A 20613-nucleotide genomic window follows, 5' to 3' on the forward strand; every position below is an offset into this window, starting at 1 on the left:
CTTTTAAATATAACCTCAATTTCTTTGACTTCCAAACAAAATGAGGTGACAAAACTATTTGAAATCTTTCTAGTGGCTACAGCTACTGTTTGTGTACAATCATGATTTGTATTAGTGGTTACTTCCAAATTCATATCCTCTTCTGAGGTGACTGACCTAATAGTAGGTCTAAGAAGTGGTTTATAAAACCCTTCTCTCCTTTTGTTTACGACTTCATTTACTAAATCAAGGACCAATGTGTCTGGGTAACCACTCTTTAGAAACATAACTTTGTCTCACATTTTTCAAGGAAAGTCACTTCATCAGTCACCATCCTTGCTGCACGGACAAGTTGTCCTTTAAGTACAGACCTTTTCTGATGTATAGGATGGCAACTTGTGTAGTGAAGCATGGTGTTAGAATATGTGGGTTTATGATAGATCCTGGCTACATAGCGCTATTCTTCTATGTTCTTTTTTAACTCAATGTCTAAATACGTAATGGAATTCTCATGATATGTGTGGGTGAATTTGAAAAAACTGGTGCTGCTGTTAAGATGTTGCACAAAACTCTGGGCTTCAGATACAGTACCCTTAAACAGTATAAAAATGTCATCCAAAAATCTTGTGTACATCTTTATTCTGTCAGACCACTCATTATCCGAAAGAATGTTTTTATGTTCCCAGCTAGCCAGCACCAAGTTAGTATAGCTCCCCCCATATGTTGAACCCATAGCCACACCAATTTGTTGTTTGTAAATCGTGTTGTCGAACATTACAAAGTTGTTAGTCAGAATAACATCCATGATTTCTTGAAATAACCTAATTTCTCTACTGTTGGCCCCATGCACTAATAGTCTCTCGGCTACCCCCTCAATATCTTCCTCACAGGGAATAGAGAAATATAAGTCAACCACATCTACTGTTAAGAACATTAAATATTCATCATATTCAATGTTGTTAATGGACGTTAGAAATGCCCATGAGTCTCTGCAAACTTGTTCTTCTTTTTCAACATACTTCTTCAAGATAGAATCAATGTACTTCACACTTGCGTATGTGACAGACCCCCGGGAGTTGTCTAAGGCCCTCATGGGTGGATTTTGTTGGTCTTTGTGCAATTTCGGCAACCCAAATAATGTTGGTGTTTTAGGGCTAGGTGTAGACAAGTAATTTAATATGTCCATGTCTATCATACCTTCGATGAATAAATCATTTAAGAAACAATAAACCTTTTTACAGGCCCCATTCATCTCATTGACACTGGATTCAGCATAAATATCACTTTCCAAGACCAGACGCATTCTTGAATTGTAGTTGCTCAAATTCATAACTACTAGTCCACCTCCCTTGTCTGGTTTTAAAAAATGGATAGGAAGACTTTTGGTTAAACTCAGGATATCCCTCTCTCCAGCATCCATGTTTAGTGTACCAACACTATTCTTGTTGTTTCTTTGCAAGTGCCTAAGGTCAAACTCACATAAATGTTCAAAAACACCCAACAATGGGTGCACTGGTGGGTTGAAGGTACTGGACACTCTCAGGCTATTGTTAACAGAACTGTTCTCACCAAACATCAAGTTTAAATTGAGTTTACGGGTGAAAAGTTTTCGATCAATTAATGTATCAGGAAGTCTAAAGTGGTAATCTGGAACAAAAGTTAGACCCCTGCTAAAAACTTCACAAAGCCTAGGGTCAATGTCATAGTCAGAGAAGTTATAAATTTTAAAATCACGTTTTCTATTAAACAGAATGGTAGGTTTGATAGTTATTTGTTCCACTTGGTTACCTACTTCTTGGCTCCTTTCGTCCTCATGTTGTACTTGGGTCTATGGTTTTGGCCGTTGTTGGAAAAAGAAGACTGGTCATATGCGTTGTTTGAACCACCACTTTGAGCCCTATTACCTTGACTCTGGGAAGAGTTGTAGTTCCCTTCCCTTACTTCATCAACAGAGGCAATGTTACTTTGTTGGTTAGAGAAATGTTCTGTTACACACTGATAAATGTTTGTAACCTGAGCCCCTCTCTCCTGACTTCTTAAAGCCTCTCCTGATTGATCTAAAAAATTCCTAGACTGGGATGAGGGCGGTTTAGGGTAACCAACACCGTTCTTATAGTCATTAATATCTCTCTAGTGTTATAAGCTTGATTTCAGTGTTTTAAAATATCTGTTGTTCGATAGAGATGAACACCCTTTTGTATTCAAATTTATATCTCAGAAAATCTGGGTGTTCCTTGATTTCCTTATCTAAGCTTCAAATATCTGTTGCCAAACAATCAATAGTAGAGCTGTAATGTTTGGACATGAAACCCATTAATTCTAGACTATGCTTATCAAATAAATTGGTAAGGTCATTGAAAAAAGGTGTACCTGCTTCCAACCCAGATGGGTATTGCCATGAGCGAAGACCTTTTGGCACAACACCTTCCTTCCTACATTCTTCAAAACAGCATATTTCCAGTGTGTGTGGCTTTAAATCAGGGAGACACCAGAGAATTCATCAAAGGACAAGAGCAAATGCACTTCCTCGGATAGGAGGGGGTGTGTAGACTCCTGTGCTTACTGTGGAAGGAGAAGAGGCAGAGCCTTCAAAGTCTCAAGGCATCCAGTAAAGATAAGGGAGACTGAGTGCTCATAGATGAGACAAGTTCCCAGGTAAAGGATGACTGAATGATTGAGAACTCAGAATTGAGAGAGAGAGGCTTTAAATCAGGGAGACACCAGAGTATTCTTCAGAGCAGTAAAATAAGCTCCCCTTCCTCAGAGAGGAATGGGATATGTGGAGACTCCTGGACTTACCTTAGAAGGAGAGGAGATAGAGCTTCAAGGCACACAGATGAAAGAGGATGGCAGATTGTCCAACCTCCTAATAGGTCAGTTAAACTTCAAGAATGCCCAGTGTGAGGATGAAATGATGAGTCATGCTAGTGAGAACATATCCATGGTGTTGGTGGGAAATCTCAGTGTAGGGCCTCCTCAGCCTATCCCTACTTTGACTTGCAAAATTACCTGGGGTATAAATTAGCAAAGGAGAGAACAGAGATTATACAGCAGTTATTAGTGCCCAAACATTTCAAGAAAGTGTCCATGAAAATGATCAGCAACCATGTTTTATGGGCCATTTAGGGAAGGATAAAACTAAAAACTAAGGTGAAGATCTTGGCAAGATTTTATTGGCCAAGTGTCCTGAAAGATACTGAGAATTATTGTGCAATTTGTTCTGAGTGCTAAAAGACAGCTTCTAACCTGGGCTTCATGAACCCCCAATTCAGATGCCTATAATTAAAGTTCCAGTTGAAAGAATTACTGTGGATATTGTGATGCTGTTAGTTAGGTCCAGCAACATACTCTCATATATTTTTGTAATACTGAATAATGCTAACAGGGTCTGAGAGACTATCCCCCTCAGGAAAGCTAGCTCTGAAAAAATAATCAAAGAGATGTATTATTATTTTCCGAGGTAGGCATCCCAAAAGAGATCCTAGCAGACCAATCCTGCTTTTACGTTCAAAATCATGTGGTACATCTCTCAACGGTTTCAGGTGAAGCCACCAAGAGCATCACTCTATCATCCTCAGACAGACAGTCTGGTGTAATTGTTTTAATAGGACCTAAAATAAGTGTTCAGAATAATTACCAGGGGTTGCCTTGTTTAATGTTTTCGGTCAGAGAGGTGCCCCAATCCTTAACAGAATTTAACCCCTTCAAAATGGTGTATGGTAGGTGCCCCAGAAGCTTATTGGAAACAGTTTAAGAGATATGGGAAGAGGAGGGGACACTGTTTAAGAACATCTTAGGACATTGCACCAACATACAGAAGAGAATAAAGGTGGTAATGCCAATTGTGTGAGAACATATGGACAGACCACAAGCTAGCCAATAGTGTACAAACTAGGGAATTTCAGGCAGATGACCGAATTCTTTTTCTGGTGTATGCTGCTAAAATTAAGTTCCTAGTCAAATGGCAGAGATGCTGCAAGGTACTAGAATGAATAAATGAAGTGACAACAGAGGAAAACAAATATGGAAAATATAAGCAGAACATATCAAGCGCATAAATGTCTTAAAACTCTGGAGAGAAGCAAAAGTGAGGGTAGTAAGTACCATATCTGAATTTAGGGAAAACAAAAAGGAAAAGCAGATGTTATCCATAACCAAGGTGACAGCGAGTAATGCCCTATCAAAACCTAAAACACAGAGAGTTGAAGAGCTCCTTTTGAGGAACAAGAATATTTTCTGAGTTTCCTTGAAGGAGGATTCTTATCAAAAACTTCATCAAATCAGTTGCTGGGGTTAAAATTCATCTACGACCTTGTAAAATACCTGAAGCCCACAAATAAGCAATCTCAGAGCAGATACAAAGCAGGTTAAAACTAGTAGTAGTTGAATAGTCATCTAGTGGTTGGAACTGTCCCGTTGTGCTACTCCCAAAACTGGATGGTGCTGTCTGACTGTACAATGACATTAGGAGATGCAATAGCATCTCCAGGTTTGACAGCTGCTCTGTGCCCAGGGTAGATGAGTTAGTAGAGCATCAAGGGAGTGAACATTTTCTAACTACTTTGGATTTGACAAAGAGATACTGGTAGATCCCCTTAATCAACAAGGCTAAGCAAAAAACTGCACTCTGAAGAGCAGCAGGCTGTTTTAGAACACTGTCCTCTCCTTTGGCTTGCATGGGACCCTTGCCCCATTCCAAAGATTATGGATCATGTACTTAAGCCTCACTATTACCAGCTGCAACACATTTGGATGACAGTGTCATAACTTGAAAAGCTGGGATTCACAGCTTCCTAAAGTCTAAGTAGGATTGGTTTCACTAAGGCAGACTACCATTATTGTTATGCTCCAAAGTGTAAAGCAGGAATGACCAAGGTGTGTTATCTTGGCCATGTAACTGGGATGGAGATGATCAAACCCATTAGAAAAAGAGGGAGGATATAAAGGAGTGGCCAGTTCCACAAAGGAAAAAGCAATTGAGAGCTTTTTTGGGGTCTTGTGGAATATTATGGGAATTGTAACCCCCCCCCCCCCCATTTCCTTCAGTAGATTGTCCCCTTAAAGCTATGCAAAAGGAAGTTGTGTGAATGAATGGGTGATATGGCTACTGGAAGCTGAACAAGCTTTCCAAACATTTAGGCAAAGTTTACATTCCAAATTATTTCAAATGTCCCCTGACTTCTCCATACCATTTATCATCTGTGCAAACATTTCAGAGACTGAGATGGGAGTGGTGCTGGCTCAAAAAAATAAGAAACAAAGAATGTGCAGCATGCTATTTAATTAAGCAGGAAATTAAACAAGACTGAGACCAGATGTTCTATGTTAGAGAGAGAGAATGTCTGGCTATTATGTGTGCATTATGGTGGCAATAGTATGCTCAGCAGGTGGGCTATGGCACTGCAGTTATTTGTTTCCAAATTCAACACTATCCCAGTATTTGCACTACAATGTCAAGAGCCCTTATAGGGCCAACAGACCTTCAAGTATACTTGAGACCACTGTCTTTAAGCTGGGGGTGGTCATATGCAATGTTCTGTGGTATCCCACCAGTATAATACCTAAGAAACGCAGAAATAGGCATAAAAAGAGTTTTTAGAGAGCCAGTGCTGCAAAAGAAAATGGATGTTGTGTGAGTGTGGTGTGTGTGTGTGGGGGTGTGTAAAGCTTATATGACAAAGTTGACAGCTAGTAAGGAAATAGGGACCCTAATTGCACATGAATGCAGTGTTGCCAGTAGATCAGTTAATAGACTAAATTGTTTTATTTCATCTATTGCTTCAGTTTTTGTTGTGTTTCATCTTGTAGTTAGCCCTTTTTATGTTTGGTCTGTAAATGTATTTATTTTCAAGAAACTGTGGTTAGTGTGTGTGTCTGTATGTATATGCATATTTATGTGTGTGTGTGTGTGTGTGTGTGTGTGTGTGTGTGTGTGTGTGTGTGTGTGTGTGTGTGTGTGTGTATACGTATATATATATATATATATATATATATATATATATATATATATATATATATATATGTGTGTGTGTGTGTGTGTGTGTGTGTGTATATCTATAGATATATAGATATGCACTATCTGGCAATCCCTTCAACCACTTCTTAATCTTCCAACTTGCTCCATGACAGCATGATGTCCCTTAAGACCTCCATTCTCCATTATATTACTACTAATGCTGCAACATGTTGGAGGTGGAGAGGAGAGAAAGCCATAGGGCCACTAATAATGCTTTGAAATCGTACTGTGTTACCTGTTATCCCTAATCCCCCATTGTGCATATTTCCTGTCTCCAACATTTTACATACAGTGGGCATCTGCTATAGGCATGCATCCCATGTTTCTGATTATCTCCACAGCATCCAGTGGGGGTTCTATCTTGACTTTGCACCATAGATTAGGGCCCCTGCTGAAAGAGTTGAGCTGTCTCTGCCTTGTCTTTCCTCTATTTCCCCAGTGAGGTAGATAGCTCTTCCAGCAAACCACTTCTTAGACCTACCATTAGGTCAGTCACCTCAGAAGAGGATGTGAATTTGGAAGTAACCACTAATACAAATCATGATTGTACACAAACAGTAGGTGTAGCCACTAGAAAGATTTCAAGTAGTTTTGTCACCTCATTTTGTTTGGAAGTCAAAGAAATTGAGGTTATATTTAAAAGAAACTGGAACATCTTTATGATGGAACCAGACGTGTTGGAGAAGTTGCATAATTCACCATCTTTTATTTACAGGAAGAACAGGAACTTGAAACAGATCTTAGAAATGGAACCCCAGACGTGTAGTAGATCTGGTGGTACATTTAAATGTGAAAACTGTAATTATTGCAGATATATAGCAACTGGGACAGAATTCACAGCAGGTTCCTTTAAGGTAAAAACTAAGGGTAGATTTAACTGTAACTCTAAATCCGTGGTCTACCTGGCTAGTTGTGTAGCCTGTCCAGCATATTATGTTGGTAAGATGGACAGACAACTAAGAGAAAGGATTTATAAGCACACATACCATATTAGAAAAAAGTCACCTTCTAACGCATTGGCAAGGCATTGTGCTGAACACCCAACACACCACTTTCACTTAGAGTGAATTGTCAGGTTATTGTTAATCTAAAAGGGAGTCCTTATCATCTAATTTTGAAAGACAGGAGTTGATTTGGCAACTGCGTCTTAACTCTTATAACCTCCCAGGTTTGAATGAACTCACTTCCATTGCCTGTATTCTGAAATTAAAGAGCCTAATGCACTAGATAAGTCTTTTGTCTAAGTACTTTAAACAGCTCTATTTGTAGTTGAGTAAAGGAATGCAGGTTTTTCGCTTCATGTTTTAAATCTTTTAAAAATATGTCTCATCTTACATCTAAGCTTGCGGTGAACCTTGTTGGTGATTTGTGAAAGCATTACAGTTGAGTCGATCAACACTGGTTAAAGTTGAAATTGCAGCCTCTTATTCTATTTTATTTTATTTTGAGTGCAGCGTCCTTTTAGTCCACTTGGAGCGCTCTTGTAACTCATAACAATGTGTAAAGAAATATTTACATTTATATATATATATATTTTCCATAGTTTTTTCCTCACTTTTTATCACATATTTTAAGAGTTACACTCTGTCCACCTAAATGCAGTGATCCAATGTGTCTTTATTTGTGCACAAAAGCAGCTATACATTTTTGTTCTTTACAGGTTTGCACAGTTGCTGTTTTTGTATTTGACTTGTTGCTGATGTCATGAGTCCAAGCTTAATTACTTAATTACTTAAGCAATACCATTGGTTAATGTTTTTTGAAACCACCATGTGGTCTGTATTAGAGTGAGCACTTGTGCTACTGCTGTAGATCTGAAGAAGTCTTCTAAATTAAGACGAGAAGCCCTTAACCATTTATTTTTGCATCAGTCGCCTCACAGTATGACGTTGTCCTGTTCGATTCTCAGCTAGAGCGTCTTCTGTGTGGAGACATGCGTGAATGGGCGTACCTTCGTTGAAGGTTGTGCATCAGAGCTGGCAACTCGGCACGTAAAAATCTACTGCCAATCATTAGCAGACCGGAGTTCCACTGTGGTGACCCCTAACCAGGAAAAGCCGAAAGAAGACTGTTTAGTTGCAAAGTAATAAAACCTGTTTTTACTTTTTTTTCGTTTTGGAGACTTTGTGTCCTTGAGCCTTCGTTTGTTTCCTGAGTTTCAGTTTTGATTTGTTTGTTTGGATTACCCTTTTGTAGTAAGTCCACATCGTTAGGAGTTTTGATTATGGCTCCCAGTTTGCAGTCATCTGCAAACTTTGTTAGCCAAAGACCTTATGTGTTAGCCTGTACTTCAGAGAAGTCGATACCAAACAGGAGAGGACCCAGGAATGAACCATGTGGTACTCCACTTGTCACTGGTCTGAAGTCGGATTTGGAGTCTGCTACTTTCACAGTGTGGGTTCTGTCCATGAGCCAATTGGCAAACCATCTTGTGACAGAGGGATTTATACCTAGTTTAGTGAGCTTATCTATAATTCCAGAGTGGGGGATGGTGTTGAAAGCCTTGGCGAGATCTATCTATGGCTTTGGTGACTGCTTCAAAGAAGTCAATCAGGTTTAGGAGACATGATCTGCCTTTTACAAATCTGGGTAGGGTCCAGAGTTTGGAGATTACCAATGTCTTTGTTTATGAGTACCATGATGATAAATTCCATGGCCTTGCAGACCAGGCTCATCAGGCTAATGGAGCGGTAGTTCCCAGGGTCCGTCGTGGCTCCCCCTTTGTGGAGTGGGATAACGTCATGGTGCGCCATTCAGTGGGCACAAAGCCTGAGGTGAGGCTATGATTGAACATGGTACTTGGGTAGGGTGCCAGTTCATTCTGTAGTTCATGTAGAACGCAGCCATGGATATTATCAAGTCCCATGGATGCTGTGTTCTTGGCTTTGGAGAGTGTGTTTTTTACCTGTGCAGCCGTGATTACAAGAACTTTGTATTCTTCTGGTATAGAGATGGGCCCTCTAGGGGGTGAGAGGGGGTTAAAGTTAGCACTGAACCTATCTGCCAGGATGTTGGCAATATGAGTTGGTTCAATATATTTAGTGCCATTGTGCTGTAACTCAGAGCAGATCTGAGTGTTGCCATTGAGATTCTTGACATAGCTATATAATGCTTTGTGGTTGTCTTTAGCGTCAGTGGCAATTTTGTTTTCGTAACTAGCTTTGGAGGATTTTATGAGGGATCTCAGCTTCTTACTGAGGTCGACCAGGGAGTTCCTCCAGTCATGGGATTTTACACTTTTTTGCAACAGTTTCTTTCTTCTGTTGCAGAGTTTGTTTATTGCAGAGGACCATCAGATTGGCTTCCTTTTTTTGGAGGATAGCATCTTGGTTCTATTAGGGATAGCATGATCCATGCACTCGTGTAAGTGCTTATAAAGTGCATTTGTGAAGGATTCAGCAGTCGTACCTCTATTGTCCGTCTGCATGGGTGTCATGAAGTTTGCCACTTCCGTCTTAAGAAGTGTGAAGTTGGCTTTGGTGAAGTTTTTTATGGTGGTTTCCCTGATTGGGGGTGGGATGTGGATGTCTAGGGTGATTAGCGTGTGGTTGGATATGACCAACGAGGAACTGACCTCTGGTGTGGAACACCGGTTGCCCATGTTGGTAATGACCAGGTCTAGGATATTGCTGCCCCTGGTGGGGGTGTGAATAAGTTGATCCAAGGCGATGGAATTTATGAATTCCAGAAAACGTTGAGCAAAAGAGTTGGTACACCAGTAATTTTCCCGTTAGCGGTGAGGTAGTTGAAATCGCCCATTATTAGGGTGTTGGGTTGTACCCTAATACTTTCCAGTGTATCAAGAAATGAGGAGTGGGAATCCTGGGGCATGGTGGGGGGTCTGTAGCAAGCTACAATTTGGATTGCGGTCTTGCCCAGAGTTAGTTGCACTTGGATAATCTCGGATGCATTATGCTGTGCAACTAGCCTGGAGGTGTGGATATCCTTAATGAATATGGACACACCTCCATCTTTAGTGCTTCATTCCGGGTTAGGTGGCCGAAAGGTGTGGTATGAATTATAGCCTGGTAATGCAGGGGTGCTCTCTGGAGCTTTGAACCAGGTCTCTGTCCACAGATGTCGAGGTTCTCCATTTTAAGGAGTGCATCGAGTGAGTGCATTTTGAGGTTTAGACTTCTAGCATTGAGTAGCATTACCCTCAGATTTTGCTTGCTTGTACCTGTTATGGTGGTGAATTTGTCATTTGAACCTTGCCTAAAAATGGCACTATAGGGGTGGCAAGAGCCTTAGCCAATGTCCGGAATCCCAAGGGCAAGAGGTGCAGGCCATCTCTGGCAAAGCATCGTGATCTGTCGATCATGCCGTCCCAGGTAGACAAATACTGGATCCCCTTAGAATGACACCAGAAGCTTAGCCAATTGTTGAAGTCAATCATTTTGTCCTTGTACTGTGGTATCATTCTGGATGATGGCAGGATGCTACTCAGGGCTAGAGTCATACCTGCCTGGGCTACAAGATTGGAGAGCTCCTCCATGTCTCTTTTCATGTAGTCCAGGGAGGTACGTCTCAGGTCATTCACACCAACATGGACAATGACAGTGTATATTTGTACTTGTTGTGGAGTGACCTGAGTGCGTGCGCTATGTGGTAGATCCTGGCACCTGACAGGAAGCGGACAGTAACTTTCTCCTTGTTTAGCCTGGTGAGTGGAACATCAGTGTGCCTGACTATAGAGTCATCTAAGACTAGAGTGTTGGTTACGTTGTTATGCCTTATGGGCTGTGGATGAGCGGCAAAATGAGTTTGTGGGCTATGTGTCATTTGGGTTGTGTTGGGGGGGGGTGGAGTTTGCTTGCGTTTCTGTTTTGGAGGTCCCTGATGCTTGGGCAGGTTTTTATTGAGAGCCTCCGTGAATGTAGGTGTGTGTTTTGTGTCTCTATGTGTGTGTTTTGGTGGTGTAGGTTTTGAGGGACTATGTGATGAGTGTGGTGTGGTGCAAGTGTTTACCTTCTCCTCTTGACAGTCTAGTCCAGTCTTGGGTGAAGAGAGCTTTGCTTCCAGTTTGGCTATATAAGTGCATCTCTCACAGGTTGTAGTGTTGGGTGGTAGGAGGAGAGGGTTGTCTGTGTACATGAGGCAATTGCTACATTGCCCTAAGATGCCCAGATTCATCAGGTAGACAGGAAAAAACATCGGGAGCTGACCTTTAGATATGCCTGGATAGGTGCTTATTTATTAAGTACTAAAAACTGCTTTCCTCTAGACAAGTGTGGAAAGTTGAGTCCTGTAGTAATTGCAACTTCTTTAGTGCTTACAATGAGTTCTGAACAAGTGCTGAGTTGAAAGAAACAGATTTGAGTGCTGAAACTAGAAAACTGGCTAGTTCTAAGAAACAAAATTAATCTAAAAGGCTTCCTTCCAACACAGAAAGGCTTGGGGGCTCAGAAGCCTACAAACAGTCTAGACCACTTACAGGAAACAAGCTTAAAATTGTTTTTTTTTTTCTCTGTATTAATAGAATGAGCTATCCACAGTGGTGCAGCGGTAGCGTTGCTGCCTCACAGCAAGAGGTTCTCCCGTTCGATTCTCGGCTGGAGTGCGGGGTGTGCCTTCTGTGTGGTGTCTGCATGTCCTCCCCGCGGTTTGGCGGGCATTTCAAAGACATGCGTAAATGGGCGTGCCTTCGCTGAAGGTTGAACTTCGAGCTGGCACCTCAGCGTTCGTGAAAATCTACTGCCAATCATTAGTGGACTGGAGTTCTGCTGTGGCGACCCCTAACCGAGAAAAGCCGAAAGACAACAACAAGGTAGAATGAGCTAATGACACTAGACTGGGAGTAGTGTCCCAGATCAAATTTACAGTAGGGGCAGGCAACTGCAAAGCCACCAAGTATAACAACAAGACACCAACAGGGAGGGAGGGTGGGGATACTAAAGCTATTAGCCTACACTCTTTAGACAGCAAACAATACAGAAAGCCACAAAATGAAAGTTTTTAAACAGATAAAGGAGCAAAGAGACTCTACAGAATGCAATGGTCTTAGGACCTGTACTATTTAACTTAGTTTTTCCATCATTCCTTCAAATACCAAGTTATTGGCTCTCAGATATGCTGATAACTGTAAAATAGGTATGGTAATTTACTCAAATTAATATATTATCAGAATAAATATATACTGAAATAAATATTTAACTTAGATCAATAGCTGGACCAATAATCTGGAAATGAACTTCAGTTCCAATAAGTGCAAATTCATTGTATTTGGAAGGCATATAATCCAGAGTGACATCAGCCTAAGTGGTAAAATATTGGAGGTACTGGGCATAAAAAATTGTCCCTTAAAGTTAATGTAACTACAGTAAAATCTAAAGTTTTTTGGAGATACTGAGCTTTTTTACAAAGCCATGTACACAAGAGATGCTATGTTACTCACTGTATTAAACAAGTTCCCAATTGGACCTATTCTAGAATACAGTGCAATATTTTGTACTAAAACATCAGGAGAAATTAGTAGGTTTGAATCAGTACAATGCTTACTCAGCTTATTTTCAAAGGCTAATTATAAGCCTTATGCAGATAGACCAAACCTACTAGTTTTGTATAGCATATTATACTTTTTAACAAGGGTCACGTTAAACCTGGGTTACAGTGCTCTTAAGGATGAAGTCCTCATGATTATAACAGAACTTGAGTTAAACCCTCCTGAAATACTGGAAATGGTCACTAACAATTTATAATAACTATAAATGCTGTAAAACATAACATGCTTAACTTTTAAAACTACAAATAGAAGTTATATTAAACAGCTCATAAACAGATGTGACTTTCCTATACTCATGGGGTAGACAGACAAAGCCCTGACTGCAGCACAGATGAATGAGTTTGACTAGCAACTCATGCCTAAAGGTGCAAGCTGGGAGGATGTGGTATGCCTGTCTGGGGAGAAGGGATGCTGCTTTCCATCTGATTTATGATACTGCACCAATAACAGGGCCTCAAGTAAAGAACAAAAGGCCTGCCATGATGTAGGTTCAGGAAGACATGGGCATGGCCAACCAAGGCAGTGATGGTAGTACCATCAGCGTATGTGGAAAATTATGCACATGTGGAGAAGGGGGCATAGGTGGCCTGTGTGGTGATGCAATTGCTTATTTTACCACCAGGGTGGGTTTAGACCATACAAATAGAAAAAAGCTCTCATTATCTGGATGCGAGTGGTAGCACAAAGCACCATCATGACTGCCTGGATAGTAGACCCCAATGGATGGTATAATGTCTGACTGAGGGGATACTTGATTCATAACAGCATTGCGACAAAATGATATAAAATTAGACTTGACTTACAGGTATGTGACATGAAGTATTACTTTACTGGTGTGGATTCTGTGTTTTTAGCCAGTCTTACACCCTAATGACAGGCTAAATAACTATGGAAATATGAACTACAATTAATACATGCTATGTCATCAAATAGATCAAATTATGTGCAGTCGTGCTGTACATAGTTTACAGATGAGTACAAGGCTGAATAAATTACAATCAGCACCCCTTTTAGGGAATCGGCCTCTGTGGCACAAAAGGATAAAGTCCTTGCTGTTCCACAGGTATTGCCACTGAAGGGGCTGTGTAGGAGAGAACAGGAATGAGTGGCCAACATTGTCTCAACTATCCTTGAGGGAGAGAGGCAGCCTAGACTTTAAGAGCTTGGTGAGCTCTGTGCTGCATTCAGCATACCACTTGTTTGGGAGGCTGTGAATGTGTGGAAGTGAGCATGCACCTCCTGAAGGCAGTACTTGTGGGGCTTTCAAGGATGCTACAGGATGGTGGAGGCTAGGATACACTCCCCAGCTGCATTATGATCTACTCATGCTGGATGTGAATAGGGTTGAGCCCAGAGGGGGCTAGAAGTCCCAGAAAATAAGGAGATGAGCTGGTTGCAGCTGATGGGTAGCGGCATACCTTTCAGCTGTCCAGCTTTTCACAGAATGTCCAGAATTTTACCTCATAATTTTGGTATATTCCTCATAAAATTTGTGGTTTTCTGGAAAAATACTAGGATGATCTGTAGACTGAAGTCATAAAATAATGACATACATTTGAGTTTCAGACTTCAAATCCTTCATAAAATGCACGTTAAACACAAACCCTGTTATTCTAGCAATTTTCTAAGTTTATATGAGCAATATTTAAAATTTGTCCCTTTTTCAGACCTTTGTACCCCCATTATGTCAGGTGTTATCCAGATTTCTTACACTAAGAGGTTGAGCGGTATTGTCAGCAGCTAGGGGTTAAAAAATATGGTTCTAGCATTTGTTATGCTTGTAGGATATAAACAAGAGCATAACTCAGTTGTTGTACTGCTGTATTCAATATCTTACATTTTGATGTTCTGTACTTTAATTACTTATCTCACTGTATTCTAAGCAGTATTAATTTCTACCTACTGTGATGCTTGTCTTATTATTGTGGAACTTTTCTCCCTGGGCCTCCAGTTAAAAAGGGTACTTTGCCCAGTCAAACATTCCTGATTAAAATGAAAAAAACAATCAATCAATCAGTCAGTCAATAAGAGGGATGGATATTTAGGTCTCAGCAATTGCTTCCATAAGTAGGCACTAGCCACTGTGGAGCACCTAGAATGATAGTGAAAAAAGGGGATTTAGCATAATTCTAGAGATTGGTGGGAAAGGAGATACCATTAACAGAAAGACAGCATTACTAGTATTTGTTTAGGGGTGGGAATAAGGAGTTTGACACAGTATACTGGTGGCAAACAATACCAGAATGCCTCGAAAATAAAAATGGAAAGGGATCCTTCATACAGAGCATTCAGATTAAGTTTGAATGGAACAGAAAGGCATGGATGTATTCCACAACTTAGACACTGTTTAGAAATGGCCGGAGATTGCGAGTATAGCTAATTCACCACTTAGGCTGTATAAAATTGTGCTGAAGAAAATAAAGCACATTTCATTTGTACACTGTAGTAAAACATGACAATATAACTTTATTGATATGGTCTTGTAGTCTTTTTTTTTCGGAATCAATGAATGAATAAGATGAATTCTTAACACAAACATTATATTGATAAGCACAGTGGAATAAAAACATATTGTACTAACCTTGAAGTGGTGAACAGAGTACCTCTGCCACATTCTTCTGAAAGGCAAGGTAAGCCTGCCTGATCCCTTGGAAAAGGGCTTCTGCATATTTAATAAGAAGATTATACATGCTTCTGTGAAAATCAAGTTCAGCTTGTAGAGCATCAACCTACAAAAAAAAAACCCACAAGAGATAATTCTTAAAACTAATATCATTTTTTTTTTATGTTCTTTACTTACATTGCTGACAGGTTTCTTAACTACTGTACAAAATAAAAGCTAACTAGCAGAGTCTGTACTCTTACAAAGAATCTGGAAGTGAAACTGATTTTATTATAAAGACAGATTTAGCCTTATGAAATTTCTGGCTTATTCAGCCAGAATTGGCATTACTTATTTATTTATTTTATTTTACATTTGTTAACCGGGATAGTCCATCTGGGTGTGAGCCCATTTTCAGTGGAGGCCTGGGGAGAAAAGCTCCAGAAGTACAATTTACATAGTCATTAATATAAAAGGAACAAATATTTTGACATGAAACGAGAAATACAGATGTACAACTGGCATCTTAGAGCAATAAAACGTATTAGAATAAGCAATAATACATATTGATAAATAATCATCATAAAAATGTGTTTATGGAGGCATGAGTTTTTTTTCTACATAGAAGGTATATAAGAGAAAAAAGTAGCTTTTTAACCAGGATAAGTATAAGCAGAGAAAGAGGAGGAAGGAGTTAGAGGAAAGGGATACATCAGGGATGAAAGTATAGATTCACATGTTAGCTAAGAAGACATATAGGGAGGAGCTTAGCTAGGGCTGATACAGGAGCAGATCCAGTTTCTATATAGATAGTCTTTTAGGTTTTTCTGAGTTATGTCTGTGATATTTAAAATGTTTTAAATGCAGTGGGTTACATAAAGGATAGTACACAATGCCAGTTATAGTTCAGCATAAGTATATATGCTCTTTCTCCAGCAGTGGCAGAGCTAGAAAAAACATTTTACTTAACAACAGGCTGCCATCCAACATAAATTAACATAGGGTGGCAAAGTGGCGCAGCAGTTAGAATGGCTGCTGCTGCCTCACAGTACTTGGATCTCCAGGTCAGCAGTCTGCATAGCCTCCTTGTATCCACATAGTTCTAATCAAGGTTTCCAGATCCCCCCAGCATCCCAAAGACATGCCACTGGCATCCCATCCAGGACTAGTTTCTGTCCACCCCACAATACTGAAAATAGATTAAAGAACGAATGTTGAATGACAGCTTATATTTGAAGTTCATTTGGAAAATGCAGTTATACAGTGACATATAAAACTGAACTGCAATGTTGACAGAAGAGTTTATTTCAATATTTTAGTCTGGATCTTCAAAGTTTATGCAAGTCATTAAGAAATGCCAAAATTGCTTACTGCTGAATTAATTTTTTTATTCTTCATTTACTGAATTATGCAGTTTATTTCAATTAATTTATATAAAATCTATCTTTAATCACTATCTCCATTATTTCCATGATGAACAATTGGTGTTTGAATCCCACCATCATCAATGTGATGAGGCAGAGGTTATGGACCCTAAATCTGCACCATTGCTACCAGTGTGACAAGGGGACAGGTTTATACAGTACACATCTGCATCATTGCCTGAAGAGGTACTGCTTTCGGTTATGAACAATACATGTTTAGCTCAAACAGGATGTACAGTGTCAGCTCTAGAACTGGGTTATAATCACTGAATCCTCAGGATTTCACCCCCCCCCCCCCAAGGTCTGACCCACTGCCTTCTAGTCCCAACTTACCAAGAGTAGATGTGATTTAATCAAACTGTTTTTTATAAATATGCACACTGATAATATTTCCCTGAAGGGGTGATTTATAACTTTCCAGTGACAGTATACCTTATCTGCATTTACTGTAGGCAGCCATCCATCATACTGCTAATCTGATACTAAGACCACAATTAATGAGCCCACTTTTAATAAGCCAACTAACATTACATTATAATAGCTGATGGCCATTATATCTCTTCAAGACAGCAGCAGTCACATCAATGCTATGTGGATGCCGTTCACTAGAAAAATAAGACATCAGCAGAAGCAATTGACAAATAAACACACTAAAACTCTTTGCATTTAAAAAGGATCTGATTGGACATAACAAACAGCATTTTAGTTGCATAGAGAATGAACAAAATGATAATGCCAGAAAAACTATAACTGCATCTGCACTTATTTCCAAGTACTTATGGTTTACAACTGAAACTTTGGGGTGTAGATGAAGTCACAAAGTCTATAATCCAAGCATTCTGATATAGCTTCCTCTGCCAGATAAGATTCTCAAAGTCCAAGTAATAGTTCTGGAGAAGCATAAATAAAAGCAGAGCAGTAGCTTGGTGAGGCACACTCAACATAGGTTAGAAAAATTTCAAAAACAAACAGAACTGGTCTTTGACTTTGAAACAACCTGCGGAATACATTTGTTCCATAATGATATGATGCAGCTTTTGAAAGCTGCAGAGTGAACTACTACTATCTCTTCTTCCTCTTTCGCCTTTTCCTGGTTAGGGGTCACCACAGTGGATCACATGTCACACATGATTGGCAGTGGAGTTTTACGGTGTCAAGTTGCCAGCCCAGCACACAAACTTCCACAGAACGCACACACATGCACACACTCATGCCTAGAGCCAATTTAGAGAGTCCAATCTACCTACAGCATGTATTTGGGATGTGGGAGGAAACCAGAGCACCGGGAGGAAACCCACATGACCACAGGAAGGGCATGCAGACTCTGCACAGAAGGCACCACAGCCGAAGATCAAACCGGAGAACCTCTTGCTGTGAGGCGGCAACGCTAACCGCTGCACCACCGCGGCCTGTACATTCTAGATACGTGATGTTTACATTTTTAAAAATACGGTGCTAGTTATTATCTGATAACATCTTTGAAAAATTTACTTCCAGAAGACTATGTATGATGTCTTATACTGTCAAATTGTCCTCGGCAAATAAAAAAACCTCAAAATTTAAACACAACAAAATTTAGGAGTCAAGTTCTACAATTTGTGAAATGTTCAATTAATCTCAGAAAGGATTAGGCCTATAATAGGAATGCCTGCATGGTTAAGAAAGCCCATTCTTCACTTGTGCTTTATATATAATTAGGCTTACTCCTATCACTACAATGCAGAACATGCACAGACTGATCATTCACCTTTATCTTATTAGAATGTTTACTGGCAAAATGGAGTTAATGTCATCAAGTAACTCCATTAGTAATGATAATTTTTCAATGAAAGCGCATACATTTCTGATTGTTCTGGCATTTTCTCATGAAAGTTTCAGAAAATGATAAAGATATAATCCTATATAAAGTTCCTTAGATTATGCTCCTACTCTCAGAGACAAAGGAATGGCTTCATCTTGACTTTTAATTAAAAAAAAATCTTATATGTAATTTTATGCAACAAAATTTTAGATTAAAAGTATCAAATGCATATTATTTTTAAAACCTGAACTCACACTGGCATTACACATTTATGTTTTGATAGCTTTTATGGTGGTTACTCGAATGTAAAGTTGTTTACAACTGACTGCTTTACAAACTTTACAGTTTATACATTTCAAATGGCCATTCTGGCCTGAATTGGACCCTATCAATCTATGCAATGTCTTCCTATTGCATCCAGATATTTATATAAAATTTTAGGGACAAGGATCCTGTATGGTTAGAATTATACTGTACACTGACTGACCTAACAGCAGTTAGAGAAAACACACAGCATAATCTCAATTATGTGCATAACTGTCAGAACGAATAAAGTTTAAAATAACAGACAGCATGTTTTCAAATGAAATAGCATTATTTTTAATTTTTGATTTCGTAAGAACAGGAGATATGCTCTAGAGAGAAGAGGAATGAAGGTCAGTAGGACTAAGACAGAATATATGTGTGTGAATGAGAGGGAGGATAGAGGAATGTTGAGGATGTAGGGAGTGGGGGTGAGGAAGGTGGATGAGTTTAAGTACTTGGGATCAACAGTTCAGAGTAATGGTGAGTGTGGAAGAGAGGTGAAGAAGAGAGTACTGGCAGGATAGAGTGGATGGAGGAGAGGTGAAGAAGAGAGTACTGGCAGGATAGAGTGGATGGAGAAGAGTGTCAGGAGTGATTTGTGACAGACGAGTACCAGTAAGAGTGAAAGGGAAGGTCTACAAGAGGGTAGTGAGACCAGCTATGTTATATGGGTTGGAGACAGTGGTATTGACAAAAAGGCAGGAGTCAGAGCTTGACATAGCAGAGTTGAAGATGTTAAGATTTGCAGTGGGTGTGATGAGGATGGACAGGATTAGGAATAAGTATATTAGAGGGTCAGCCCAGGTTGGAAGGTTTGGAGACAAAGCCAGAGAGGCAAGATTACGTTGGTTTGGACATGTGCTGAGGAAGGATGCAGAGTATATTGGGAAAAAGATGCTAAGGATGAAGTTGCCAGGTAACAGGAAGAGAGGGAAGCCTAAGATAAGGTTTATGGATGTGATGAGAGAGGACATGCAGGTGGCTGGTGTGACAGAGCAAGATGCAGAGGTCAGGAAGAAATGGAAACAGTTGATCTGCTGTGGTGACCCCTAACAGGAGCAGCTGAAAGAAGAAGTAAGAACATACTAATGATATGACTCAGATATACACAGAGTTATTCAACCTGAACAATGTCAAAAACAGATCACAGACGTAGCTAAATAGAACTACTGGTGGTACCTAGTAATATATGAACATATGTCAAAAATATTTGAATATTCAAGGAATTTTTCAACGTAATATGACCCACAGCTACTGAACACATCAAGGTGTTAGTTTTAGATATAAAGGCAAGTAAACAAATGTATCTCTATGTAATGGACATTGTGACGATGTTAGGTATTGCCAGCTATGCCAGGAGAAGTAGGGCAGTGGATGTGCAACATATTCCAGTATAGCTAACTGCAGATGCTATAGCACATCTTAGCAAAACTGTTTATGTGTGTATGGTAACATATGTGCAAGATTCTGGTTCAGTTTCTAGAAATGGGGGTAGTATGGGAACCAGAAGTCAGAAGACCAGATGTGCATGATGTCATTCTGTAATCCATCACTGAAATGATGTTTTAATACTAGATGAGATAGAAGTCTCATTGCAGTCTGTTTTTGAAACCTGGCATAGAAGGATAATTCACCTACTTCATTTCCCCTTAGTGATTGACCAGGAAATAGTAATTCTTTAAATCAGTCAGGAAAATGTAGTGAGATTAGTTAAGCACTATTTTTCTGCATCTGCATGAATCTATTCATCTGTGTTATTTTAATATTTCCTGTGATTGAAACTCTGGTGTTTATTGTAAACATATATTCCATATGTTCATGTTCTTTTATAATTTATTAAATATATTTAATTTTAACTGTGTCTTGTCCTTTAGAGAATATTTTAAACTTTTAGAGTACTTAAATCTGTTTGGTGAATGTGTGACCACTCCTGAAAGCCTTACTGCATTGGTCAAACACTATCATTTGTATTAATATTAATTT

At 39.6% G+C, this 20613-nt stretch overlaps 1 protein-coding gene across 1 annotated transcript in view; it reads right to left on the reverse strand.

Annotated features, from left to right (window-relative positions):
• The window catches only part of LOC122795642, a 2207893-nt gene that overhangs the window by 193055 nt on the left and 1994225 nt on the right, over positions 1–20613 (reverse strand). Inside the window, exon 10 of the mRNA XM_044063913.1 lies at positions 15079–15226. Within this exon, the coding sequence (XP_043919848.1) occupies positions 15079–15226 (148 nt within the window). The remainder of the gene's footprint in view (positions 1–15078; positions 15227–20613) is intronic.

This window comes from Protopterus annectens, chromosome 2.part2 (assembly GCF_019279795.1).
Source record: "Protopterus annectens isolate FY-2018-M chromosome 2.part2, PAN1.0, whole genome shotgun sequence".
NCBI lineage: Eukaryota > Metazoa > Chordata > Ceratodontiformes > Protopteridae > Protopterus > Protopterus annectens.